Source organism: Sapajus apella, unplaced genomic scaffold, assembly GCF_009761245.1.
Source record: "Sapajus apella isolate SASKATOON/1434 unplaced genomic scaffold, GSC_monkey_1.0 scaffold10, whole genome shotgun sequence".
Lineage (NCBI taxonomy): Eukaryota > Metazoa > Chordata > Mammalia > Primates > Cebidae > Sapajus > Sapajus apella.
Genome location: NW_022436950.1, coordinates 43,521,959 through 43,541,515, shown reverse-complemented (window position 1 = coordinate 43,541,515; position 19,557 = coordinate 43,521,959). Strand labels below are relative to the sequence as shown.

At 35.7% G+C, this 19,557-nt stretch overlaps 1 protein-coding gene across 2 annotated transcripts in view; it reads right to left on the bottom strand.

Annotated features, from left to right (window-relative positions):
• Positions 1-688: 688 nt before the first annotated feature.
• The window catches only part of DNAH7 (dynein axonemal heavy chain 7), a 172,677-nt gene continuing 153,808 nt past the window's right edge, over positions 689-19,557 (bottom strand). Inside the window, exons 20-24 of one of the 2 annotated variants that reach the window (XM_032278796.1) lie at positions 12,678-12,871; positions 10,617-10,815; positions 5,451-5,591; positions 2,469-2,681; positions 689-1,090 (exon numbers count right to left, since the gene is read on the bottom strand). In XM_032278796.1, coding sequence (XP_032134687.1) covers positions 977-1,090; positions 2,469-2,681; positions 5,451-5,591; positions 10,617-10,815; positions 12,678-12,871 — 861 coding nt within the window. In that variant the 3' untranslated portion in view covers positions 689-976. The remainder of the gene's footprint in view (positions 1,091-2,468; positions 2,682-5,450; positions 5,592-10,616; positions 10,816-12,677; positions 12,872-19,557) is intronic. The other variant, XM_032278797.1, reaches the window with a different exon arrangement.

Genomic DNA, 19,557 nt, shown 5'->3' with positions numbered 1-19,557 from the left:
AAAAGGAACACTTTTACATCACTGGTAGGAATGTAAACTAGCGCAACCGCTATGGAAAACAGTATGAAGATTCCTTGAAGAACTAAAAGTAGATCTACCATATGATCCAGCAATCCCACTCCTGGGTGTCTATCCAGAGGAAAAGTCATTGTATGGAAAAGACACTTGCACAGAAATCTTTATAGCAGCACAATTCGCAATTGCAAAAATATAAAACCAGGCCAAATGTCCATCAATCAACAAGTAGATCAAGAAAATACACACACACACACACACACACACACACACACACACACACACACCATGGAATACTACTCAGCCATAAAAAGGAAGAAAACAATGGCATTTACAGCAACCTGGATGTAGTTGGAGACCATTATTCTAAGGAAAGTAGCTCAGGAATGGAAAACCAAACATCGTATGTTCTCACTTATAAGTGGGAACTAAGCTATAAGAACACAAAGGCATAACAAGGGCATAGTGGACTTTAGGGACTTGGGGAGAAGGGTGGGCGTGGGGTGAGGGATAAAAGACTACACATTGGGTACAGTGTACACTGCTCAGGTGATGGGTGCACCAAAATCTCAGAAATCACCACTTAAGAACTTATCCATGTAACCAAATACCACCTGGTCCCTTAAACCTATTGAAATAAAAAATAAATTTTAAAAAGAAAATGCAGTGTCTCAAGGGAATAATAAAATGACTCAAATGATCCAAGAAAAAGTCAAAGTTTCAGGAAGAAAAGCGGGATGAACGGGTCAACAAAAAGTGACACCTACTAATACTTAGAGTCCTAGCATTGAGAGGAGGAAGTCAGCAGAGAAAGAGAAAATGAAGACAAAGCTGAGAGGAAAATTAACAGTCTAGGAAAAAATAAAATGGGCTAAATTTACAGTATGGAAGACAATTTGGTATTTTTAAATATATCAATGGTATAGGGGTCAGGGAAAGTTATTTCCAATAGATCCTTAAATTACCTGTAACATCTATCTGTGAGTGGTGTAATAACCAGCCTAGGGGAATTTCCCAGATATTCATATCCATATCTCAAACCAGCATTGATCATTTTTGTTTCTAAATGATTTTCCTAGGATAAATCAGATAAAATGAAGTTACTTTAAACAAAATTGTAAATAATATGAAATCTCAAGCTCTTTAATAACTATAATATAGACATCTTTAAAATTCACTTTTCAGGTGTCATTTGATTCCATGGCAGAATTCATTATCTCGTTTCCATGAATGAATAATTGAAATCACGGACTTTAATTTTTCCCCTAGAACATATTAGTATTTGTCCCTTACTTGTTTCACATTTTTTATCATTGTGTGTTCACAATACAGCAGATGTTAATCATCATTTAACAGATGAGGAAACTCATGCTTAAAGAGAATAAGTAACTTGCCCAAGGTTACACATCTGGTAAGGGGAGAATCTGGCATCTGAAATGATTCTACCATCTGAGCTTCTAACTCAGTACTAAATACACTGCTTCTCAATTTGTTTCCCAGGATGCTAGTTCCTGCCTCTTCTCTCCACACATTCCATGCCTCCCAAGACTTCCACAAAAGCCTATATATGAAAACTATGCACCTGTCTCTGCCCATACCCAATAGGCCCTATCTTGCCCACTGTACTAACTGATTCCTGCCCTGCTTGCATACCCCATCATGACTACCATTACCATCTACCCAGATGCCCTGGTAAAAACCATGTTTCTGGCTTCTTCAACTGTCGATGAGAAGAAACTTTTTTTTTCCCCTGAGACAGGACCTCACTCTGCCACCCAGGCTGGAGGGCAGTGGTGCAATCTTGGCTCACTGCAACATCCGCCTCCTGGGTTCGAGCAATTCTCCCACCCCAGTCCCCAAGTAGCTGGGATTATAGGTGTGCCCCACCATACCCAGCTAGTTTTTGTATTTCCAGTAGAGATGGGGTTTCAACATGTTGGCCAGGCTGGTCTTGGACTCCTGGCCTCAAGGGATCTGCCTGCCTTGGCCTCCCAAAGTGCTAAGATTACAGGCATGAGCCATCATACCCAGGAAAGAGGAAACTTTAATGACCAAATCAGACTGAAAGAGTTTGATTCATACTTTCTTTAGATACATAAGGAACCTAAAAAAAATTTTAAACTGACTAGTCCCAACACTGTGCAGATTTAGCAAACCTAGCAATTCATTTAAGATGAGTAATTTTTGATAATTACTCATAATTTTTGTGTATATATGTATATATGTTTATATATAACTATACATTTGGATATAGATAAGGACACAGATATCAATACAGATGATATAGCTATCAGCAGCTTAATCTTCAATCTAAAGAAGTGCTTATTTGGGTATACTCTGCCATCAGCAAAAGATCCTCGATTACTGCTACATTTCCCATGTGAGCCAGCAAGCACAAATTAAAAATTAAGAGCTGAAATTGCTGTGTAATAACATTCAATGATACCACTTACTTGCCAATAGTACCTAAGCTGACTTAACCATTCAAAGTCAGAGTCATCACTGACATTTTTTTTTACAAGTGATGAGAGGACATCTCTAGCATGGACATCCAGTACCACAAGTGCTCCCAGAGTTACGCGGTTCTGCTTGGACAATTTGCCACGCACCAAAGTGACAATATCATCAATTTGTATGTTACACATTTCCAAGTATTGCTCAAGAGCCTGAAAGAAAAGAAAATATTATTTCCCAATATGATCAAAATTACTTTGTACAAAACATCCTGAACTAGTATATACACAAATTATTCTTGACATTTTGATCACAACTTTCTATGTAACACAATTTAGAAGTAATTTGTTTTTCTTACTACAAAGGTATTGGGTGAACAAGCTCAATCAGGCCAGATATAATGGATATATGCAATTTGTGTCTACTCATTATCCTTTCCTTTTCTGTTTCTATTTCTTTATTCTCTGTGGTTTTGTTGGAGTTGTCAATCATATTGCCCTCCATGGCAATATGAAAGAGGAGATGGGTGACTAGACCAGAGCCAGTCATAGTTCTTCCCGGGGATTGCTGTGTAGATTGAGAGAATAAGTGCTTTTCACTATGCTTGGTAGGCTGTGGATATGCCAATTTAAAGTAACTACAAGCTGTAATCTGCTCTATAGAATAAAACCTACCAGAGCCTAGTAGAGACAGAGAGCAACAACAAAAGAGAGACCACGGATGGACATGGTAGCTCAAACCTGTAATCCCGGCACTTTGGATCACCTGAGGTCAGGAGTTTGAGACCAGCCTGGCCAACATGGTGAAAACCCTTCTGTACCAAAAATATCAAAATTTAGCTGCATGTGGTGGCATGTGCCTGTAATCCCAGCTACTCAGGAGGATGAGGCAGGAGAATCGCTTGAACCTGGGAGGTGGAGGTTGCAATGAGCCGAGATCATGCCACTGCACTCCAGCCTGGGTGACAGAGTGAGAGAAAGCAAGATGAGAGAGAGAGAGAGAGAGAGAGAGAGAGAGGGGGGGGGGGAGGCAGACAGACACTGACTGACTCTGTTGAGAGAGAGGGAGGGAGAGAAGGAAAGAGAGAAGGAAGGGGGGGGAGGGAGGGAGGGAGGGTGGGAGGGAGGGAGAGAGAGAGAGAGAGAGAGACAGACAGACAGACAGACAGACACACACACACACCACAGCACAATGCAGCCTGGAGGTCCTGATTCTGACTACTCCTATTTGGATCCTATGAGTCCCTCTAGTACTCTTGTATAACCTTTGTGAAAGGGGTTTGTGCCTCTTGAAATATAAAGATGCTAATAAACAACATTGTACATTTTAGTTTATAATAAGCTAATGCCAGTTCTGAAGACCAGGCTTGCTTCTCTTTTCTGGTAGGTAAATTGAATGAGTAAGTTAAAAAAGAGAAGGGGACTTAGGACAAAAATAAAATTATAGTCAACAAAAACCACTGTGCTTAAGAGAAATATCAATATGCTCCAGTGGACTGATACGGCTTTTTCTACTCTAAAAACATTTTATAAAACCTGTACACCAAGGAATCTATTTCACTCTGTTACAGCCATTGCTGAATGGCAGCAATGAAACTAAAAGTGAGGGTTCCCAAGAATGAGAAAAAGCTTAAAAGTCAGAGATGAGGACTGCAAGTTGTTTCAAGGGGCACTTTTCTTGTTTCCTGAAATACTTTATCTTTTTTTATTATTATTTTTAAGAAAGGTCATTTTTCAAAGGGTTGGTGCCCAAACACTATTTCATTTCTATTATTTACATGGTTAATTTGCTATTAATTTTCTTCTTCAGCAGTAAAAAATAAACTTCTGTCCCACCCACGTTTAACCCACATGCAGGGAAATCCCAGGAGGCTGCACGTCCCTTGGTGGGCCATTTCGGCGATGGAGAAATCCCTCTGTGTAAGGTGGTTGGTGAGTGGTAGCTTAAAAGTAGAAGGACAAAATGAATTCTCTGGACTCATTGAGGAAAAAAGAAAAATACACATGGGGAGAGAAATCCAAGGGCCCAAAAATAAACTCAGGGGCTTACTGCTGTTAGGGAAACTCCTCTGCCCCAGTGCTCTGGTTTTCATGAAGAAACAGCTTTTTCCCGAAAACCCTTGACCTCCTGTCCTACACACTATTTCTTCTTGTAGAGGAGAACTAGGTGACCTGTTGGTAAGTTAGAATAATTAAACATGTGTCACTCAGTTCCTTACTCTTTGGAATCTGTCTGTCTACAGAGAACATGCATCCTTCTCAAACCCATGTTCAACAACACCTTAAAGACATTTCAAATCCCATGTTTAAAATACATTTGAAAATCATGATTTTAAACTAAAGATCTATAAATACTAGGTTCCAGTTGACTTGCTTGAAATCCTATCTCAGTGATAGAACTGTTGCAATGAATGTAATCTTGGTTTTTAATAATTACAATCTAATATTAAATTCATATATCTAATATTAGAATATTTACATATTTAATACTAAGCATCATTTAAAATATCCATAATTATTATGTATTCAAAATCAATACATTAGAAATAAAAATATTCACAGTAAGTCAACTGGAGCCTTTTCTATATAGGGTAGTTTTATTCAAGGCGTAAAAGAGAATACTGTCATTTTATTTCCTGCTAATGTTTATGAGTTTCTTAGTCCTATTATCACTCTATTTTTAAAGGCATAAAAGTGTATATAACAAGATTGAGGTTCTTGAACCTCATTAACTCATATCATTAACTTTTATATACTGTGAATAAACATGATTTAAACATAAATTTTGACATTACTGGTATAAATTTTCCTACATATTTGTTACATGCAAGTTTTATTTTAAAAATCTGTAATTTGGCTTGCAGCATAAATTTTTAAGTGAACTGTATTTATTTTAGTTTTTAAAATAAGTGTATTCTGGCAATAGTGACTATTGAAAAAATGCTACAAAAAATAAAACACTGAGGGTTAATAAAAGCTTACCTTTATTCCCTTTGGAATAGCTGTTTGTACTTCTTTCGTCCAAAAGATTTGGGATACACAGAGAACAGTTTGTCCAGGCCAATCCCTTACCCAGTTAATTCGCTCATATTTTGTATAGGCAAAAATTGCAACCCCAATTACCTAATCAAAAAAGAATACGCTAAAAATCAACCATTTACTGAACAAGTTATACAACTGAAAGCTAAACTCCTAAACTAGATTAACTCATGCCACTCAATTTTTTACAACATTCTTAGACGGTTACACAAGACTCACTTAAACCATGTGATTATAGCTATTTATATTCAAGTTTAATCATATACCTATGAGCAAGGCAAACATACTATATAACATTTTATTTCGCTGATGTATTATCAATTTGTGTGAACCACAATGTATCAAATATTCATTTGAACAATTTTAGCCAAAGGCATGCTACATACATTTGGATTGAACAAGCGTGAGCAATTTTACTGCAAAATACAATTTCAAATAATTCCAAAATGAGATCCATCAAATTTATAGATAATTTTCTTGTAATTTAATCCGATCTCTAATCAGCCATATGCACGTATGTAAATGCACACTTCGGCATCACATAATCTCAAGTTCCTCCTGTGTTTCCAGGCCTCATTCTCTCTCAGTCCTGTAGTTTGAAGCCCAAGGCAATGATGTCGAGACAGATGTACAATTCATTCATGGAGAGTTGAGGGCTGTAAAGTCAGGAAGACTAATTTTGTACTTCACTACGTATGTTCGGTGGACTGATACATCTCCTCTTCTACTGGCCATCAGTGGGAAACACACTAGTCTGTTAAATGCATCAACCAAAAATAGTGACGTCTGTGAGGTGGTATGTACTTTAATGTTTGAATTTCAGAAAAAATTGTCAAAGTTAGATTTTTCTGAGAAATACCTAAGTATAGTTAAACCATTCTTGATTTCTAGTCCTGCCTGGATATTTATAGAATGGAACAATGATAAAGGGAAGAGTTCTGGCTGTTGATAATAAAGACATTTTTAAAAGGAGAAACAGCCATGGAAAGGGCAGGTGAAAATGGACAGCTGAGGGATGGGAGAAGCAAAGAAAAAAATAGAAAGGCATAGCAGACAAATGCCAAGAAAATGGGGTAAATATGTACTCTAGAAGAACACTGTGGGAAGAACAAGAGAAAGACATTGAAATCTGGATCATAAAAAAGGATTTCTATGTAGTTAGATGAGGAAAAATATGATTACGCAAAGTTCCACAATATTGTATGTAAAGTCTATTATTATATCTATGTTTACCATATTATATATGATATATATATATATATATAGAATACATACATGTAGAAGACTTTCAAGCATGCAAATACACATAGCAGAACATAGTAACACACCTATCTCCTATTTGTAGAATTGTATACTGCATTTGCTTGCATATTTTGTCAACATGTTAACACACACACTTATGCATATTTTTTAAAGATACATTCTACATCTTTTTTTAACTTTATTTTTTATATTTTTCAACTTTGATTTTAGATACAGGGGGTATATGTGCAGGTTTATTACATGGGCACATTGCACCCAGGCAGTAAGCATAGCGCCCAATAGCTAGTTTTTAAACCCATGCTTCCCTTTCTTCCTCCCCCATCTAGAGGTCTACAGTATCTATTGTTGCCATGTTTATGTCCATGTGTGCTCAATGTTTAGCTCCCACTTATAAGTGAGAACATGTGGTATTTGGTTTTCTGTTCCTGTGTTAATTCCTTCAGGATTATGGCTGTGTTCCTACAAAGGACATGATTTCATTCTTTTTTTATGGCTGCATATCCTATACAACTTCTTGCCACCCTATCTTAATGCTCTGAGATAGCAACCAAAATACTTTCTCCAAGTACTTTGACAATCAAAATTAAAAGAGTAGTTGAAATAGTATCAGATGTACATAAAATAATGACGTATTATTCTATACTACATCAATTAGCAAATCATATAGGCCAAATCCATACTGCTTACGAGTGGTTAAAGTGGAATTTATTAATATTGCTAATGGCTATAAAAACATTAATGTTATTTGTCAATATTTATCGAGGCTATGAAAACTCATCATCTTTGGCCCAGCAGTCCTACACATGAGAAGTTATACAAAAATTAAAATTCAATCAAAGAAACCAGCTATATGCATAAGTACATTTATTGTAATATAATTCATAATAGGGCAAAAATCAGACCTGTCCCAAAGATTTTACATTTTCTGGAAAATATTGTGCAGGCAGGCATTAAAGCCATATTTAAGAGAAAGAAAGATTAAGAGAGAAAGAAACAGTGGTAATATTGAACATCTAGATTCCAATGAATTTTTCTGAACATTTGTGGGAAAATCTGACACATTAATTTAAATATTAATTGGAAGTCCTAGACAGAGCAATCAGGCAAGACAAAGAAATAAAAAGTATCCAAATAGGAAAAGAAGAAATCAAGCAATCCCTCTTAACTGGTAATATGATTCTATAACTAGAAAACTCTAAAGACTCCATCAAAAGACTCATGGAGCTGATGAATGACTTCAGTAAAGTTTCAGGATATAAAATCAATGTACAAAACTCAGTAGCATTTCTATACCCAAATAATATTCAAGCTCAGAGTCAAATCAAGAATGCAATCCCACTCACAACAGCCACACACAAAAATAAAATACCTAGGAATTCATCTAATCAAGGAGGTGAAAGATGTCTACAAAGAGAACTACAAAACACTACTGAAAGAAATCAAAGATGACACAAATAGAAAAATATTCCATGCTCCTGGATTAGAAAAATCAGTATCATTAAAACACTCATACTGCCCAAAGTAACCTACAAATTCAACACTATTCCTATCAAACTACCAACATCATTTTTCACAGAATTAGAAAAAATATTCTAAAATTTACATGGAACCAGAAGAGCCTGAATAGCCAAAACAATCCTAAGCAAAAAAACAAAGCCAGAAGCATTACATTAGCCAACTTCAAAGTATACTATAAGGATGTCATATCGAAAACAGCATGGTATGTGTACAAAAACAGGCACATAGACTAATGAAACAGAATAGGGAGCCCAGAAATAAAGCTGCACATCTACAGCCATCTGCTCTTCAACAAAGTCAACAAAAACAAGCAATGGAGAAAGGTCTCCCTATTCAATAAATGGTGCTAAATAGCTGGCTAGCCATAGAAGAAGAATGAAACTACTCCCCATCTTTCACCATATACAAAAATTAACTCAAGATGGATTAAAGATTTAAATGTAAGACTTCAAACTATAAGAATCCTAAAGGAAAACCTAGGACACACCATTCTGGACATTGGCCTTGGGAAATAATTTATGACTAGGTTCTCGAAAGCAGTTAAAACAAAAATAAAAATTTAATTAGTGGGACCTAATTAAAGAATTCTGGCACAGAAACAAACAAAAAACCAACCAAACAAACAAACAAAAACTATCAACAGAGTAAACAGACAACCTATAGACTGTGAGAAAACATTCACAAACTATGTATCTGAACAAGTTCTAATAACCAGAAACTATAAGGAACTTAAGCAACTGAACAGGCAAAAAACAAATAACCCCATTTTAAAAAATGGGCAGCAGACATGAACAGATACTTCTCAAAAGAAGACATACAAGTGGCCAACAAACATATGATAAATGCTTCACATCACCAATCGTCAGAAAATATAAATCAATAGGACAATGAGATACTGTCTCATACTACTCAGAATGGCTACTACTAAAAAGTCAAAAAATGCTGGTAAGGCTACAGAGAAAAGGGTAGGCTTATACACTATTGGTGGGATTGTAAATTAGTTCAGCCACTGTGGAACGCAGTTTGGAGATTTCTCAAAGAACTTAAAATGGAACTACCATTCAATCCAGCAACCCCACTGCTGAGTATATATCCAAAGGAAAATAAATTGTTCTACCAAAAAGACATATATTCACATGCTCATTGGAGCAGTATTCACAACAGCAAAGACATGGAATCAACCTAGGTGCCATCAATGGTGGATTAAATTAAGAAAATGTGGTAAATAAACACCATATAATACTATGCAGCCACAAAAATAATGAAATTATGTCCTTTGCAGCAACAATGGATGCAGCTGGAGACCATTATCCTAAGCAAATTAACGCAGGAACAGAAAACCAAATACAACATGTTCTCACTTATAAGTAATTGGAAGCTAAGCTTTGGGTATGGACACAGATAGGGATGGCAACAATAGACACTGAGAACTACCACAAGGAGGAGGAAGAGAGGGGGCCAAGGGTTGATATACTAACTATTGGGTACTATGCTCAGTGCCTGGGTAATGGAATCAATCGCTCCCCAAACCTCAGAATCACCCAATATATCAATGTAACAAACCTGCACATGTACCCCTGAATCTAAAATAAAAGTTGATATTTAAAAAAATAAAAATTAAAAATTATTTATACTCCCCTCCCATTCCTTTGCTTCATCATGATTTTTATTCTTTACTAAAAACTTGAATGCTAGGCTCACATTATAGTAAGAAAAAAAAAATGAGTGCTCAATCTTTATTTGTTGGCGTGCCTTGAAATTCTCTACTAACAAAAAATAACTGCAAATGATTGAGCTGACAATATGTTTTATGAAATGTGGAAAATACGAAGTTGCTATTAATGGTAGGAAGTATGCATGATCTTCTAACATTTTAGTATGCATTTTATGTAGACACAGAACGAAAGGATTTATGCATGTCAAGGAGACTGATGTGATCCTGTAGAGAGGTGCTTCCAAGGCAAGACTAAAGATAGACTGCACAGAACAAAGTGTATCTAATTAATGATGAAAGGACTAGCATGTGGCCGCAAAAAATGAGCAGATGCATTACTCAAACCCAAGTGTTCCGTAGTATGGATGGTATTTTGTCCCACATGTCTCGTGAGTCACTACAAAATTACTATCATAGACCATCTCTTCGCTTCAAGTTATCTATGACATTTGAATTGGCAATTCCATGCCTCCATTTCTGTCTAAGTAACAGTATATTTATCAATAGTATATTTCTTTTAACATAATATTTTTATTAAATCATTTCAGACAATATTTCTAATAACATTCATACTCTAACATCCTTTTCTAAACATGGTAATTATAGTCAATTACCTTGTGGATGGAGTTAATCATAACTCTCTCTAATTCAACCAACCACTTCTCCACTTGACCTCTGGCTTTGGCTGTTGAAATGATCTCTTTGAGTTCCACAACCTCTCCTTCACTACTCTTCATGTGAGTAATGTCTAAAGTTTCCGTAAATTCTACCTTTGCAATTCCTTCAAAACATTTCTTCAAGTGAGGTTGCACCCTGTCAGGAAAAACATTTTTAAGAGAACTAACCAAGTTAAAACAATTCCTTAAATTCCAGTGCTCTTCGTACACCAATTTCCATTTAAAATTCATAAATGCATAATGTTATGCCTGTGCTAGGTAGTGCTGGGAATGAAATATTGAGCAAAAACCAGACCCCCTCCTCCAAACAAACAAACAAAAACACAATCTTTGCCCACATGGATTGTACAGTCCAGTGAGAAGTCAGCATTAATTGAATAATCACAAAAGATCTGTAAAATTGCAATTATAGTAAGAACTACAGAGACAACCACAAGGCTTTGTCTTCAATACAATGAATTAAAAGATGCTAAAGGTAACATAAGGAGAAAACCAATCTCGACTAACAGATACATGAACCTAAAGAATCTTCAAATGCACAAAAGTAGCCATTTCAACTGGGATCTTCAGAGACTGTTTGAAAATTCTGGACTATGTTTAGTGACTTACGTACTTTACAGTTTACTAAATCAACTGCTTTGACAGTATCCAACTATTAGTCTATTCAATGTAATACAGAAGGGACTGACAAAATCACTCACTTTTGGCACACTACCAACAACCCATTGTATTCATCTTTCAAATGGGCAAAAAGAAGCAGAGTATAAAAACTTACATAGAAATCTGAGCCTAAATTTGTCTTTTTCTTTAGATTACAGTCTCCTATTTTGAAGACACAAAATACAAAATTAATAAATTTGCTTAACAAATATCTATTCATTGTTTATATCAGATACTCTTCTAAGGATTGGGGAATCGGCAGTGGGAAAGAACAGTCAAAAAATCTTTACTATGGTAGAGCTTATATTCTGCTAGAGGAAGACATACAGTAAACAAGTAATTATAGAGTATGCCAGATGATAACAAGTATGCAGAAGTAAAATTAGGCAACGAAAAAAACTCAGTAAAGAGGGCAAGTTGAGTGTGGAGGGAGCTGCTTCTTTAAATATGGTGGTCAGGGAGGGCTTCCCTGAATGACAGATGTTTAAGCAGATTTCCACAAAGACTTATAGGAGGTAAAGGAAGAAGTCTGATGGGCATGTGGGTAAGGAGGATCCCAGGCAAAGAGAACAGTACATTGAGAAAGTAGGCTGCCCTTTTTACCAAGGAATTGCAAAAAGTCTGGTGGACTGCAAGCAGAATGAGCAAGAAGACTAGTAGGAGATGAATAGGAAGGATAACAGGGGAAGAATAATCTGTGTGGGGCATTGCAAACCATCGTGAGGGCACTGGTTTTTATTCTGAATATGCTGTGAAAGAGTCGCGTTCTGAAAAATCTGTAAGATGTGGTAAGTTAAGAAATCTGGCCGGGTGCAGTGGCTCATGTCTGTAATCCCAGCACTTTGCAAGGTTGAGGTGGGCAGATCACTTGAGGTTAGGAATTCGAGACCAGCCTAGCCAACATGGTGAAACCCCATCTCTACTAAAAGTACAAAAATTAGCTGGGCATGGTGGCACACACCTGTAATCCCAGCTACTTGAGAGGCTGAGGCAGGAGAACTGCTTTAACCTGGGAGGCGGAGGTTGCAGTGAGCTGAGGTTGTGCCATTGTACTGTAGCCTGGGCAACAAGAGTGAAACTCCGTTTCAAAAATAAATAAATAAATAAATAAGAAATGAAACAAAATGAGAAAAGAAAAGAAAAAAATCTATTCCACTGTTCCTTCAGTATTACTTATATTTTTAATAATTATCCAAAGTTGATTATATAATACTTGGAACATTCTTATAGAAAAATTATCATATAAATATGAATATATATATTTATCTTCTACTTTGTTCTAAAAAGTAAGTTTAAGCAAATAAATTCAGTCATGTATTCTACATGTAAATTACTTACCTAGTGGGATCTTTAGTCTCAGATAGTATCTCAAGAAGTTCATCATTTGACAAGAAAAAGAATCTGGGGAAAAAGAGACGTTTCTTTTCCAAATATTCATTAAGTCCTTTAAGAATGAGCTCCAAAAGTTCATTACATTTTTTCAGTCTTTCCAGCATTCTCTCAATGGTTACAACTGTCAGAACATGTTTATCCTAAAAATAAAAATAAAAATATAACCCACTCAATCCAAAAACACTAGATACTAACTTTATTTATATTCATACTATATTTAAGATTATATGTTTATAATCAAACAAAGGTCATGTAAACTTTAAGAGGAGTATTTATTTTTTAAAAGTGGTCTTGCATATTCCAGGTCTACTTACCCTCTCTCTTTGATTCTGTAAAAGTCACACTGTTTTAATACTCAGTCCTGTTCATAAGTTCTCATTCTAAGTTGAGAAGTGTAAGAGACAGAAAATGAGAGAGAGAGAACACTGCCTGAACTCACAAGAAGGACAGTGGAAACAAACTAGCATGAGATATTTTCTTTTGTATTTATTCATTAAGGAAAAGAATTCTAAATAGTAAGTCATTATAATTATTATTTTCAATTTTATTGTTATGAATAATAATAAAATAACAGAATCCCTGTTTTATAACTATAGAGAAAAAAGTAAGGGTTGGGGAAATGAGGAAGAATGTTTTCTAAGAAGATCTTACATTGTAAACAATGACCCTTGGAACTACTTTATAACACTTCTTGCTGAAGGACTCAAGTTCAAAATGCGCCTTTTCTCAACTCTCTAAAGTCTAGACTGTTCCACCTTGAAGACAGGGTGAACATTCTCACCTGAAAGTGTCACTGTGAGCTGTTTGCTTTAAAGCGATTTAAACACAATCAAATATTTTTAAAAGAGCCTTCTTTTATGCTGTGTATTCAAAATAAGAATGATAACCAAGTTTATTTTAAGAACTCATATTTTTTAAAAAGTAGAGTTTATTGATTTCTCAAAATACCCATACAGTAACTACTGAGTTTATGAAAATCTTTATAAATACATGTTAAAATACAACCTAGATACAGGTGAAATAGAATTATTTCTACTTTTTTTTCTTTAACATGGTTGATACCATCTGAGTCTATTCTTGGTCTTATAATTCCAAAGTCAGTGTTCACCATTGACACCACTGACAATGTAAGGGAAGTTCTTTACTAAACAAGCTTGAAGGTGTTTTAAAAAAAAAAAAAAAAAAAAAAGGCGCTAACACAACAGAGATTTCAATCGCCAAGCAACATACTTCATGAAAACACACCAGACGTTTAATAATGTAAGTAACAGAGAATTTTAGAAAATTTATATGAAATTAAATCAATAGAATACTGTTAAAAACTAAGTATTAAATTTCAAGATTAACTAATTAGGTTGTTTTGGTATTTAACCATGACTGAGAGATAACCAAAAATGTAAGCAGTAAATTTTTTCATACAGGAATTTTATTCTATTTGAGGAATCTCTAAAGTACATTTTTGTTAATGTACTTTGTGTCTGAAAAGGAAAGATATAATTTTCTGCTTTTTTTTTTTTTGGATTATAACAATGTAATTTGGAAACGGCAAGTTAATCAAACAAAATAATTATCATTATTACCTGTTTTCTCAATAAACATGAATATATAAATCATGTAATGTAATTAGATCAACTTGTTTTTAAAGGTGCATAATTTTTAAAAGGGATTTTAGTACGCTTCCTGTTTTATATTCTAAATACACACACCCACCCACCCACCACCCAGACTCAGATCATCTTGTCCTCCTAAATCCAAATATCGAAACAGTGTTCTTAGAGTGCCACCTGCTGGAAAAGTACTTGGGGAAAAAAGCTGAACTGTGGCTAATAAATGTGAAAAACTCCTTTCACACATGAACAGTATTTGTTATTCTCAACCAAAAAATTTATTGCAATGTTTCCATTCTTAATCTAAGATTTGAAAGCTAAAAAAATTAGTTAAGTATATTCCTTTTACTTAATATTATAATTACCCAAACAACAAACAAGCAAACAACAAACCCTGGAAAGAGCATTCATGTAAAATTTTCCTATTGTTGAATTTCCAGGGTCAAACTTATTTAATCAGATTAGCTCCAAAAAACTCTGAACCAAATATGTTACTTTTAAATGAACATAGGCAATAATCTATGTATCTTTGTATATGGATTTAAGATTTTAAAGTAAAAATAATCATCTTATGGCTGGAAACTCATCTACTTTCACTCTCTCCCACTGAGAAGATGAATGTAATAAAGACTGTATCAGATAAAGAAAGGGTCCCAAAGTTGCACAGACCTGGTATCTGTCCCACACTCTATTCCTTATTACCTATGTGACCTTAGATCATTTGCTTAATCTGAGTCCCTTTGTTATCTTGAAAATTGGAATAAGAGCCCTCTCTCAAAATTGGTATGAGGACCAAATTAGATAATGTTTTTTAAGTGACTAATATGACACCTAGAACACATAGAGGCTTGAAGCAACCCTTTTGCTCCCCCTTTCCTTCTCCTCACTGCAAAACTGTCTCTTGGGCGGGGGGCGGGGACTGACTCCAGGGAAAGTGGAAAATGAAGCATTTACATCACTCCATCTGTTTTGTGGAGTTAAAATGAACATTTTATAATCTGCCATTCTTCAAGAAAGGTATTTATCTTAGTAAAATAACACTGACTTTAAATCCCTCTAAGGATTGTCATAAAATCCTGGTACAGAGTGAGTATTCCATGAATGAATGCTTGAGCAAATGCAGGTTGAGCTACACCTGGGCTCATACAGGGAAACTCGAGGAATACACAAGCTTCCATGTCATACCAGGCTGGTACTTCCTAGGTATGCCTTCAAGACACAGCAATAAGATGTTGTAACAGGAAGCTACTACAAATTTGAAACTTAGTATGACTTCCCTGACACTTTAATTACTTTCTTTCTCCTTCAGGGGAAGAAATGAATTATTAACTGTAATATTTTTGGGTTAAAGTCACACTGACAACTTTTTCGTGTCTTCTTTTACTTCACAGCATCCACCAAACTCATCAGCTCTAGTGATGTTCTGCTAGATTTACATTTTTAAACCCAAAGGCTGTGAAATCAGGGCCTGGAAACTTGGGGTAAATAGAGAGCTTTCTAATTTCTGCTACCAGGAAGCTTCATAGAAAAAACAGTTCTGTCACTTCTGAAGGAAATAAGGGAAGACACAAACAAATGGAAAAACTTTCCATGTTCATGGATAGGAAGAATCAATATTGTGAAAATGGCCTTACTGCCCAAAGTAATTTAGAGATTCAGTGCTATTCCCATCAAGCTACCATTAATTTTATATGCAAAATTAGAAAAAAAAAACTACTTCAAATTTCATATATAACTATAAGAGAGACCATATAGCCAAGACAATCCTAAGCAAAAAGAACAAAGCTGGAGGCATCACACTACTTGACTTCATAATATACTACAAGGCTACAGTAACCCAAACAGCATGGTACTGGTACCAAAACATATATAGAGACCAATGGAACAGAACAGAGGCCTCAGAAATAACACCACACATCTACAACCTTCTGATCTTCAACAGACCTGAAAAAACAAGCAATGGGGGAAAAAATTCCCAATTTAACAAATGATGCTGGAAAAACTGGCTAGCCATATGCAGAAAACTAAAACTGGACCCCTTCCTTACACCTTATACAAAAATTAACTCAAGATGGATTAAAGACTTAATTGTAAAACCTAAAGCCATAAACACCTGGTGAAGAAGACCTAAGCAATACCATTCAGAACATAGGCATGGGCAAAGACTTCATGACTAAAACACCAAAAGCAATGTCAACAAAAGCCAGAATTAACAAATGGGATCTAATTAAATTAAAGAGCTTCTGCACAGCAAAAAAAAAAAAAAAAAAAAACTATCATCAGAGTGAACAGGCAACCTACAGAATGGGAGAAAATTTTTTGCAATCTATCATTCTGACAGAGGGCTAACATCCAGAATCTACAAAGAACTTAAACAAATTTACCCAAAAAAAAAAAAAAAGTGGGTGAAGGATACGAACAGACACTTCTCAAAAGAAGACATTTATTCGATCAACAAACATAAAAACTCATCACCACTGGTCATTAGAAAAACGCAAATCCAAACCACAATGAGATACTATCTCACTCAAGTTACAATGGTGAGCATTAAAAAGTCACGAAGCAACAGATGCTGGTGAGGATGTGGAGAAATAGGAATACCTTTACACTGTTGGTGGTTGTGTAAATTAGTTCAACCATTGTGGAAGACAGTGTTATGATTCCTCAAGGATCTAGGATCAGAAATACCATTTGACCCAGCAATCCCATTAGTGGGTATATACCCAAAGGATTACAAGTCATTCACATGCACACGTATGTTTATTGCAGCACTGTTTACAATAGCAAAGACTTGGAACCAACCCAAATGCCCATCAATGATAGACTGAATAAAGAAAATGTGGCACATATGCATCATGGAATACTATGCAGCCATAAAAAAGAATGAGTTCATGTCCTTTGCAGGGACTTTGATGAAGCTGGAAGCTATCATTCTCTGCAAACTAACACAGGAACAGAAAAGCAAACCACATATTCTTACCCCTAAGTAGGAGTTGAACAATGATAATACACGGATACAGGGAGGGAAATACACTGGAGCCTATCGGGGGGTGGGGGGCATTGGGGAGGGAGAGTATTAGAACAAATGCCTAATGCATGTGGGGCTTAAAACCTAGATGACAGGTTGATAGGTGCAGCAAACCACCATGACACAGTATACTTATGTAACAAACATGCACATTCTGTGTATGTATCCCAGAACTTAAAGTAAAATTTAAAAATAAAAAAAAGAGAAAAGATGATTTTGTATACTTAATGGAATTAAGTTCAAGTCTGCTTAGTGAACTTCTGGAAACATAAATTTCCTAATCCAAAATCCCTAGAGAACAGAAAATTGGTAAGATCCTCTTTAAACCTTTTGCAATTTAAGAAAGAAAATGTAGGTTGACAGAGTAGAACTTTAAACCCCTTATACTTTTAAGATTCCTTGATTTCATCAGGAGCAGAAATTCCTTCATTTTAGAGTCAGGATATTTCTAGGATTAATCTAAATCGTAGGCCCCACTTGACTAAAACTGAATTTTTAGAAGTTTTCCAGAATAAACTCAGAATTTGTAGAATTAACAATAATTCAAGGATCAATCTGAATTATTGATTTACTCATTTAACAAACTTTTACCAAGGGTCTAATACATATTAGTGACTTTTCTCAGTGCTTGGGTGACAACAGTGAACAAAATAAAGATCCCAGCCTCCAGGGGGGAGACACACAATAAATAACAATAATCATAAGCGATAAATTATATAGTAAGGTAGAAGATGATAGATGCCACAAAAAAGAAACAAGGGATAAAGAGTGCCAAAAAAGTCAAAGGTAGATTAATTTCAGATAGAATGCTCAATGTGAGCCCCTTTATAAAGGTAATATTTGAGAAAATTTATCAAGGTAGCAAAGCATTAGCATCACAGATATTTAGAGGTAGCACATTCTAGGGAGAGGGTCCAACCAGTGCAAAGGCTCACACTCTACCCTAGGGTAGAGCGTGTTTGTTGTTTGAGAAGAAGGAAGTGGAGGAGGAAGGGAGAGAAGGAGAATAAATGAGAAGAAAGAGAAAGAAGGAAGAGGAGGAAGAGGAGGAAGAAAGAAGAGGAAGAGGAGGAGGAGGTAGCCAGTATGGCTGTAATACAGTAAGCAAACTGAAAAGTTATAAAGACAGAGAGGTAAAAGGGTGGAATGAGCAGATTAAGAACTTTCCATTTAATGAAACCATTAATATGTCCTTTATACATAAGTATTTGTCCCCTGGATACTAAAACTACTTAATCTAGTTAAAATAATCTCTACCAGATTTCATCTAGAAAAGCCAAAAGTTGAGAAGCAAAATTATTGTGAGTAGATTACATGGTTAATTGGTGAGACATGTCACTTCTATTTTTACTCCTTAATTCCCAGATCCATGTACTCTGCCTATGAGAGAACCATATGACTGGAACAGACAGGGAAGATATACCGTGTATACTCTAGAACTGCATCCCAAACTCCTATTATCTTCCCACAGTGATCTGGTTTAACTCTGTGTCCCACCTTGAATTGTAATAATCTCACCTAGAATTGTAATCATCCCTATGTGTCATAGGAGGGACTTGAATGGGGGGTAAGTGAATCATGGGTGTGGGTTTTTCCCATGCTGTTCCCATGATAGTCTCATGAGATCTGATGGTTTTATAAAGAGGAATTCCCCTACACATGTTCTCTTGCCTGCCGCCATGTAAGATGTGACTTTGCTTCTCATTTGCCTTCCACCATGATTGTGAGGCCTCCCCAGCCATGTGGAACTGTAAGTCAATTAAACCTCTTTCCTTTGTAAATTACTTGGTCTCAGGCATGTCTTCCTTAGCAGTGTGACTAAGACAGAGATAGAGCAAATTAATTAGACTAACACAGAGATAGAGCAAATTAATCTTCAATATAAGCCAATTCACTTTGTTCAAGGTCAATACTCATAGTAGGACCTTTATTCTTCTCAGTGTCAGTCAACTGTCTTATATCCCTTGTAATGTGAGTTCCTTAGCACTTGCAATGTTGTGTGGAAACTGTGATAATGAGTAAGTCACTCAGTAAGTTAATGAATGACAGCACTGGCTGAAACTTGGGATGGGAAAACAAAAATTCATTTGGTGCAGACACAACACTGCTTGCTTCCATACTGAAAGAGGGCAAATATAATATTAAATTCCCTCTAAATGACTGCTGTATCAGAAACATTATGTTAATTCCT